Source organism: Aegilops tauschii, chromosome 4 (assembly GCF_002575655.3).
Source record: "Aegilops tauschii subsp. strangulata cultivar AL8/78 chromosome 4, Aet v6.0, whole genome shotgun sequence".
NCBI classification, from domain to species: Eukaryota; Viridiplantae; Streptophyta; class Magnoliopsida; order Poales; family Poaceae; genus Aegilops; species Aegilops tauschii.
Genome location: NC_053038.3, coordinates 100,790,917 through 100,800,536, shown reverse-complemented (window position 1 = coordinate 100,800,536; position 9,620 = coordinate 100,790,917). Strand labels below are relative to the sequence as shown.

General features: G+C 51.0%; 2 protein-coding genes across 2 annotated transcripts; one reads left to right on the top strand and one right to left on the bottom strand.

Moving 5' to 3' along the window:
* Window positions 1-527: 527 nt before the first annotated feature.
* Window positions 528-2,387, bottom strand: LOC141021682 (uncharacterized). Its single transcript, XM_073497536.1, has 2 exons — window positions 1,941-2,387; window positions 528-1,130 (listed from the first exon to the last, which is right to left on the bottom strand). The coding sequence occupies exons 1-2, from the start codon at window positions 2,385-2,387 to the stop codon at window positions 528-530; spliced, it is 1,050 nt and encodes a 349-aa protein (XP_073353637.1).
* Window positions 2,388-5,261: 2,874 nt separating this feature from the next.
* LOC109777431 (uncharacterized) lies at window positions 5,262-8,652 on the top strand. Its single transcript, XM_020336072.3, has 5 exons — window positions 5,262-5,753; window positions 5,847-6,107; window positions 6,223-6,288; window positions 6,381-6,446; window positions 7,665-8,652. Exons 1-5 carry the CDS (start codon window positions 5,277-5,279, stop codon window positions 8,283-8,285), a joined length of 1,491 nt encoding a protein of 496 aa, XP_020191661.3. The 5' UTR covers window positions 5,262-5,276; the 3' UTR covers window positions 8,286-8,652.
* Window positions 8,653-9,620: the final 968 nt, after the last annotated feature.

The window sequence follows — 9,620 nt, the reverse complement described above, 5'->3', positions numbered from 1 at the left end:
TCCCCTGAGCCTCTCACGACCGCCCGCGTGCTCCCCATGGCACGGCGGTGCCGTGGCCAGCACGTCTGTAACCTCACCGCTTGCTGCCAAGCTGCCCCACTTCCCGAGCTCCCACGCGCGTCCGTGAACTTCCCAGCCCCCTAAGACTACTCACAGTGGGAGTAACATAGGTAGTAACATCACACATATCTAGATAAAATAGATGATGTGGCAAGCAATAAATGAAGAAAGAGAGGCATGTGGTAACATAACTAGTTACTATTAGACTACCCACAGTGGGAGTAACATAGGTGATAACATCACATTTATCTAGGAAAAATAGATGATGTGGCATGTAATTAATGAAGAAAGAGAGGCATGTGGTAACATAGCTAGTTACTGTAACATCACACATATCAAGAAAAGATGAGTCTACAACGTTTTTTTTTTTGAAAAAATCACCGCGGGGGGGGGGGGGGGGGGAGCTCCCCCACCTGAATATATTTCTCATTTTTGTAACCCAACGTCTGTCCGATTACAAAGGTGAATTACATAAGCACGTGTAAGCGTGATAAGAAATAGGAACGCCATGAGGAGGCGGCCTGCTTATGTGCCGGCTTCTTCATCCGGTGCGTCCAGAGCATAAGGTCATCAATGATTTGCTTGAGGGTGAAGATGCTGTGGTGGTTCTGTTGCTTGAAAGTCATGGCGTTTCTGGAGTCCCACATTTTCCATAGGATGATGCGGAGGATGGAGTGCCAAATTAGCGCGTCAAGCTGGTTGGGGAGGCGGCAGTCCCAAAGGTTGTCGATGGAGTTGGGTGGTGATAGACCGATTCGCTGCCATATTCTCTGAGCGAGGGGGCAGTCTAGGAAGATATGCGAGGCGGTCTCCCCGTCGAACCCACAACGGGGACATAGCGCGTCTGGCACGATGTGCTTGTGGATAAGGTTGCTTTTGGAGTTGAGTCTTCCACGAAACAGAAGCCATGCAAAGATTTTCACACGGTTTGGAACGCATGAAGACCAAATTGCAATGGCATGAGGGTCGTCATCAGTGTCGGCCATGACCAGCTGATAGGCGGCCCGTGTAGAGAAAGTGAGGCCACCGTTTAGGTAGCGCTCGTCCGGTCCCGGCGACACCTGGAAGTCCTGCAGGAGAGACAACAAAGAGCACAACTCGGAAGCGGCATTAGATGTTAGGCGGTTCCTTAGGATTGATTCTAGACCGTGGTTCATAATAGCAGCCACACGAGCGAGGGGGGTGGTGGTATGTGAGTAGAGGCAGGGGAAGAGAGTAGCGAGTGATTGTCGATGTAACCAAATATCTAGCCAAAAATAGGTGTTTGTTCCAGACTTTGTGATGACGAAGGAGATGGTGTGTAGAGCTGGTAGTTGGTGGTTTATGGTTTGGCAGAGGAAGGAGTGGCTATTTTGTGGAGCGATGAGAGCATTTGGGTGTTGAAGGTCGATCCAATCTTGCCACGGAGTTTGGTCCGGTAGCAGAGCTTTTACGGCAAATTTCATTAATAGACAGTTATTCTGAACATGAAGATTTTTTAGCCCTAGACCACCTAGCTTTTTAGGCTTACAAAAATTTTTCCAGGCAACTAAGCATTGAGCACCGGTGCAAGTTTCCTCTGCGGCCCAAAAAAAAGCGCGACGTATAGAGTCTAGGGTTTTCAGCACGCTTTTTGGGATGAGAAAGACCGACATAAAATAGACTAAGATGGAGTCAAGGACAGCTGACAGAAGGATGAGCCGGTCGCCCTTGGATAGGATTTTTGCTCGCCAACCTGATAAGAATTTTCGGCATCGTTCGATAATGGGTAGAAAGGCGTTTGGGGGTAGACGGGTCGGTGCAAGGGGTAGGCCTAGGTAGATTTGTGGAAAGGTTGAGGTTGTGCATTGCAAGGTGGTAGCAATGGAGTCCGCCACAGAAGGGCAGACATGCATAGGTACGAGAGTGGTTTTTGTGTAGTTTATCGTGAGGCCTGTAGCCATGGCAAAATTTTGGAGAATGTGCTTTAGCTGCATGGCGGCGTCATTGGATGCCTTGGCGATTATGAGGGTGTCATCGGCATATTGTAGAACGGTTGGTGGCAGGTGTGTGAACAGGGGGTGTGTGAGGTGTCGAGCGTCGCAGTGTTGTGTGATCATTTGTTGAAGGAGGTCAGCAACGATGATGGAAAGGTAGGGTGATATGGGGTCTCCTTGTCTGAGTCCGTTCTTGCAGTTTATCCAGTTTCCTGGGATCCCGTTGAGCATGACGGCCGTTTTTCCTGTTGAGAGGATATCCTGGATCCAGGCCGTGAATTTTGGCGGGAAGCCGCGGCAGTGGAGGATAGCGTGGAGAGATTCCCAGGAGAGAGTGTCGAAGGCTTTGCTGAAGTCTAGTTTTATGACCATGGTTGGGGCTTTTTGATTATGGCAGGAGCCGATAAGGTCCGTAGCATAGATAAAGTTTTCCGCGATGCAACGGCCTGAGATAAAACCAGTCTGGTTTCCGTGAACAAGCAGTGGGATCAGCGGTTTTAATCTGTTTGTGCGGATCTTGGCGGCGGCTTTGACGGGACAATTTTGGAGAGAGATCGGGCGGTAGGAGCCTGGTGTATTTGCTTCTTCTTTTTTTGGCAGCAGAAATAGGTGGGCGCGGTTTAAGCATTCAGTTTGTGCAGAGAGGTTTTGGAAATCTGTCATGAATGAGAAGATGTGGTTTTTTTTACGAGATTCCAGTATTTTCGGTAGAAGAGGGGGCCAAAACCATCCAGTCCGGGGCTAGCTAGGGGATTCATTTGCATGAAAGCTTCTTTTATTTCATCATGAGTAAAGGTAGATTCTAGATTGAGGAGTTGGGGTAGCGGTTGGGGGTAGAATTGTTGTGGCTGGAATGGCCAGGATGTAGGCGGTGCGCAGCCGATGATGGATGTGAAGTGGTGCTGTAGAATGACTGCTTTTTGGTCGTGGGAGTGGAACTCCGTCCCATTTTGTAGGAGGGAAGTTATAGTGTTCTTTCGAAGTCTCTGGGAGGCGGCAGCGTGCAAATACTGAGTATTCTCCTCACCGTGAATAGCAGCGCGCAGTTTCCCCCGTTGTTTCCAGAAGGCCATTTTTTCAGAAATAGCTAAGTGCAGGGCATTTGAGACAACAAGTCTTAACCTGTGTTCAGCTCTAGAGAGTGGTCGGGCTTCTTCTTTTAGGTCGAGGAGATTTATGACTACAACGCAATAAATGAAGTGATGCATGACACAACACATATGTTACTACCTACTATGGAGGTAGTAACATAGACTAGTAACATATGCATGTTACTAGTCTAAATTACTGCCCTTTGTGACTAGTCTTAGTATGAGTAACATCACACATATCAAGGCAAGATGAGTCTATAGCCTAATAAATGAAGAGTTGCATGTTACCACACATATGTTACTGCGCACTATAGAGGTAGTAACATAGAGTAGTAACATGGACAATGTTACTACTGTATGTTACTACCCATTGTGGCTAGTCTAATCCGCCCCCAACGCCCGCAAAATTCCAAGACACCGCTAGCGAGCCCCCGAACCCGGGCCAGAGAAGCGTGGTGACCAAGTCGATCTGCCAATGCTGGCCATCTGTTTAAGCCACCCCCGCACCTCACAAATGCCACACACCTCTCCCTCACCATCCTAGCAACCTCCTTGCAAATCCACATGAGCTCCCGGGCTCGTACTCCACCACCACGTCCGCCATTGCTGTCATTGATTTCCCTTAAATTCAAGCTACCCAGCCAACCCCCTGTGTATCCTACGTACACCCAGAGACCCCAACGATCGTCACAACGCCACCCATAACCTCAAATTTGACGAGGGACCACTGGAGCTTCGACAAAGCATTTCCTTTCATAAAAAGTAAACTTTACTTAATCCAAAAAGATGTTCAGACAAGCATAAAAAACAGTTTAAATTTCAAGCACTATCCACAACAGCTTCAAACAGAAATGCCATATCGTTTGCACATTGCAACATATAACCAGCCCTCCATATTCTAAATTAGGCACTATCCCTAGTTCTTAGCCCTACTAATCAATTCTTGCAGCACATCAATAGCAATATTAGATAGGATAGGTGAGAAGGGATCCCCTGCCTCAACCCTTTCCATGTTTCAAAATAAGTACCTATTTGTCCATTGACCATAACCGCCAGACTATCACTCTGCACAATCTGTTTAATCCAGCTAATATACTTGGTAGGAAAACCTTTCAATTCTATCACGTCAAATATAAAATCCAGCAGATTTTACCATACGCTTTTTCAAAATCTTTTTTAAACATCACTACAACATTTTTCTTTTTATGCATTTCATTCAAGGCCCCACACAAAAGTAACATCAGATTTTGGCATATACCTACCTTTAATAAAAAGTTGTTTGTACAGGAGCTACAATCTTAGGAGCTATAACAGTAGTTCTATTGTTCACTACCTTATCCAACTGAAACTAACATTGTTTTATCAAATAGGCGCATACTACATCTTAAGCATTTTAGCATCTTGATGATGACATTTAGGCAACAAAGTTAGGATTCCATTGTTCAATCTAGACGAGTCAATTCTACCATGGAAAATTCATTAAACAAATGCAACATAGAATCTCCTACTACCATATACAAACACCTGAAATTGGAATAAGTGTAGATACTTTGCAAGCATGAGCTCACCCGTGAGAGAGCAAAATGAAGGATGCAAAAACGAAAGCAACCACACGCAACTAAAACGACACAGGCCAATTGCTTGAGCCGAGCAGCCGACCTCCACACTTGAACACGATCTAGTTTACCCTAGCTAGGAAACGGGAACATCATCTTTGCTTAATTAGGAAGCAATACTTCGCATCGGCACACAAAAACAGACTGGGGACGAGAAACAAAAACGGAATCATGCATAGACGAGCTAGCAGTAGATACATTTACTATTTTGTTTCGGCTGCTGGATGGAACGCATCGGCCATTTCGATGGCGCTGACAAGCTTTGGCTTTGCCCGTGCATGCGATGCAGCTCCGACCGCAGCCAAAGGCTCCAGTTGCGTGGTCTTCTAGGCACTTCCACCCACCGGCGCCCGTCCGGTTTTCACACGCGGCGGCTGCTCCGGCCTGCTGACCTGTGGGCTCCTCCATCCCATCCCGGCGACGAGTCACCCGGCCGTAACCCGGCCCACGTGTACCGCTGCGGCGATCCACGTCGACGCCCCGCAGCACGGGCTCTCCCGCTGGCTCCCGGGGCCCGCACCCCGCCTCCTCGTTGCACGAGCCCGTCGCACTGCATGCTGGGCGCCGCACGCGGCGGCTCCACGTGTCCACGCCCCCGCTGCTGCGTGGAAGGAATAGAGGCCTCCCTGTGCATACGCGCGACGTGGCCGCGCCGGACGGGCCAGATGCTCCCCATCCGGCCGCAGAGGCGCCGGTGCACGGTACCACCTGTCCGAGGCCCTCGCGCCGCCTCCGGGGAGAGGATATTTAAAGCGGGGGCAGGGGCCCCGCCGTACTCTCGCTTGGCACCGCTCTCCGCCTTGCGCTCGAGATCTCATCCCATCCTCGCCGCCCCACCCATGCCGACTGATCACGGCAGCAGCAGCGACGGCGGCCACCAGGCGCAATGTCGGCACAGGGGCGCCAGCGTCGACGTCGAGCTCCGCGCCGCCATGGCGCTGGCCGACATGGCGGGGGCCGGGGCCGGGGCGGCCGCCGACCACGCGCTCCCGGCGCAGCACCTGCGCCACGCCGCCGCCCCAGCTGCTCAGGTAATCGATTTCGCCGATTAGGTAGCTGGCCCTGTTATGGTTTTCGGTTTGGAAGGACTTCGATTGATTTGGCCGGCCGTGCGTGGGTAGCAGGCGGCGATGGAGCAGGAGGACGAGGAGCTGGCGAGCACGAGGCTGAGCCTTGAGCTGGGCAACGTCGGCATCCAGTCCTCCCCTTGCTCCAGCAGCTCCAGCGGCGCCGGGCAGCAACCGCCGCAGTCGTCCGCGGCCGTGACGGGATACGGCCTCAGCAGACCGCGGCACATGCTCACCGAGGCAGAGAAGGAGGCGAAGCGGCTGCGGCGCGTGCTCGCGAACCGGGAGTCCGCCCGGCAAACCATCCTCCGCCGCCAGGTGATTAATCGCTAGCTAGCTCCATCCATGTGCAAATTAATTACCACCACAGCTGCCGTGGCATCAACCGTGTCTGATTATTCTGACACGATTCGCGCCGTGTCGTCGTGTCCAGGCGATCCGGGACGAACTGGCGAGAAAAGTCGCGGATTTAGCGTCGCAGAACGAGAACATGAAGAAGGTACTCTAATTAAGCAGCATCATGTGTATTCCTGGAGGATCTTGAAATGTCAGATCACCATCAAGTTGCTTAATTAATCCCGAATGGTGCAGGAGAAGGACATGGTGCTGGAACAGTACCTCACGCTCAAGGAGACGAACAAGCAGCTGAAACAACAGGCACATCATCTATCGCTTTCATTCCTTTAATTTCCTTTCCTTTTCCCCGTCCATTATTAGTACTCCCCCTGCTACCACCATTGTTAGGCAACGGAAAAGAAAAGAAAAGAAATCCCAGAAGGGAACCTAGTATGTTCCAATCCAGCTCCAGTTGTGCCCCCATGAGAGGACTACAGTCACGCTGCAGTACACCTATGCTAGTTACTAATTATGGTCAAACCGGGGGCCTGTCAATCGCTCATGTCTGTATATTATTTACATTTCGCTCTGACAGTGATGTCCGGACAATAATATACTCTATGTGCCCTCCCTTCTGTATTTGTCTTTTGCTTCTTTGGGTATGTGCTTGCTTTCTCGGCACCAACACATGCGTGTGCGCAAACTTGCTGATGCGTCCGCATATCTGTCCAGCCGGGTGGTCGGCCTAGTCGGTTCCGCGATCGGGATCCGGTGGAGGATTGCGGCACGGGTTTGGGCGTGCTCCTGCAGGTAGCGGCCATGTGTACGTACGTAGCTCGGTGCATCATTGACGGACAGGTGACGATCCGCGGTTGGGCAAGCGGCCAAACAGCATCGCGACTTCAGATCGATCTCGGCCTGGGAGGCTATTGTATTCGGTCTGGATAAACTCTGGGGCGAGCTAGGCGGGCGTCCACCCTTCGCGAAATTTCCATGGATGTGGTGACACGGTGCACCGGATCAAACCGGCAGGATGCTGATAGAATCTCGGCAAACTTCGTCACGGGTGTCTCTTTAATTTAAAGTCTAAACCAAGAAACGGAACCAGTCCATTCTAGAATTATTATTTGGATTTTCTTTTAAAAAATCGACCGATCGGTGGAAACGCATGCCAGCCTCGCCATGCATGCGCCATGTCGGCGGTGGGGTGAGCCATACAAAATGTTGATGCCATGGCAATGGCATGCAGCAACGGTTGCACGCGGCAACAGTGGTTCCTCTGAACGATTCTTCATTTTTCCTCTTTCGACAGATCTGGAAACAGTGAAATTCGTTGAATATGATCGTTGCACGTTTCACTAGTCGGCGGGCAGCTGGCTCTTCATCAGGCACTAACAATAATAGTTAAACAACATGCGTTCGCCAAACGGAACACTAGTTTTCTCGCTACGTAACTGTGGAAGAACATGCGGAATCTTTTCTCGTGCCTGAACTTGTCACACGCAAAGTAAGTGGTAACTTTTTTGTCTGTCTTTGCAGGTGGCCAAGACGACCAAGAAGAAGCCATCGTCTACACCAGCGATCACGCCCATGGACATCGCGCCCCCGGCACAGAGCGCGGAGGCCACCCCGCCGCAGACGCCACCGCAGCCAAGCTTCCTCTACAGCGCGCCGCCGACGTCCATGCCTGTGCCCTACGTCTGGGGCTCCTGGCCGCCGTGCGGGCCGGGTGTTTACGAGCATGGCGGCAACCCGGCTGGCATGGCGGGACACGCCCCGCCGCCGCTCTGCGTCCCGCCGGCCTGCGCGTGGTACTACCCCGTCGTTGCCGCTGCCACCGACCCCCGCGGCTCGCCGCCGGCCTACGTGCAGCCGTTCCAGGAGCCGACAGGCAGTGGCGGGACGGCCGGGGAGGACACCGACGACGACCCTTGCTCGCTGACCCTCGCCATCGATGCTGCCGACAAGAAGAGCCCCGCCGCCTGCCCCAACGCTTACCAAAGTGGCAGCGGCGTGGTGGGGGCAGTGGGGCTGCAGGTCGCGCTTAGCGGCAGAGAGAAGGCGGCGACGGCGGCGGAGGCGAGGAAGAGGAGGAAGGAGCTCACCAAGCTGAAGCAGATGCACGCCGGAAGCCGCCATGGCGCTGGCGAGCACTGGTGAGTGAGCTGCTAATCATGGCAGGTTACTAGGTGATCGAGGACGCATGCATGCATGGCACTACTGCCGCTGAGTCACTGACAAGGCATCGGTGATCAACTGATGATGACGATTGGTTCCTTGGACGCAAGCAACAGCACTGATATTAGTACAGCTCCTACCAATTTTCTAATGTTCTTAATATTTGCATCTCGTTTGTCTAGGAACGTAGGTTTGCATTTCAGTTACGCCCCAAGGCACTGAAGAAATGTATTCGGTTTTGTTTTGAGATTCTTTGGTGCAATCTGTAACCGGGTAAATAACTAGTGGTCCGATTATGTATAGCACCGGAGCTGTGCGTAATGTAACGATTCTTTACGTCCCAGTAGCATATTTTTGTACCACACACAACAAAGTAAATCAAGCGAAGTAAGGAATATCTATTCTCGTTGTCCTAACATGGCTCGTCACCTAAACTTGAATCTGAAATATACCGGGACTTAGAGTAACTCTAGCAGATTCTCTAGTAAACAGTCTTACTAAGTCTCAGTCAATGCTATATACACGAGATCTTTAAGATTCGTGCATTTTTTATTCGGTTTTTTTTTTTTTTTTTTTGCATTTTACGTCACTTGATTTAGAGACAGAGAATCGTGCATTTTTTATTCGGTTTTTTCTTTTTTTCTTTTGCATTTTACGTCACTTGATTTAGAGACAGAGAATCGTGCATTTTTTTATTCGGTTTTTTCTTTTTTTCTTTTGCATTTTACGTCACTTGATTTAGAGACAGAGAATCGGTTAAATGTTAGTCGACTGAGACCTAGCCACACCCATCTATAGAACCTCATCATCCTTATAATTTCTGAACATTTTATTTTTCGGCCCTGATAAAAAAGACCTAGCCCGTAAGAATATACAGACGGACCATATATTCCCAACTTCGCCACTATATTTACCCGATCCCAGTCAATTTAGGGTTCCCATCTGGCATTTCTCTAACCAATCTCTGTCACAATCCCCATACTCCGGCGACTGATTCTTGCACGCACACACCCGTTTAGAGCATATCAATGGCCGGCGGAGGCCGCCAAAGAGCGCGGCGCCTTCTCCTGCAACCGCGGCTGAAAAGTGTGCCAAAGAGCACGGCGCCCTCTCCTGCAACCGCGGCTGGAAAGCGTGGAGCAGCTTCCATGACCGCGAGGCGGAGATCGAGCTCGCCACCGCGAAGGAGGTTGTGGGGGCTGGTGAAGACTCCGTCGAGCAGCTCGAGGAGGCGAAGAAGGGGTACGAGCTCGCATACATTCTCTACGGGTCGGCGACCGAGTTCTATCTCAGTTCTACCTCAACACGAAGCCCTAA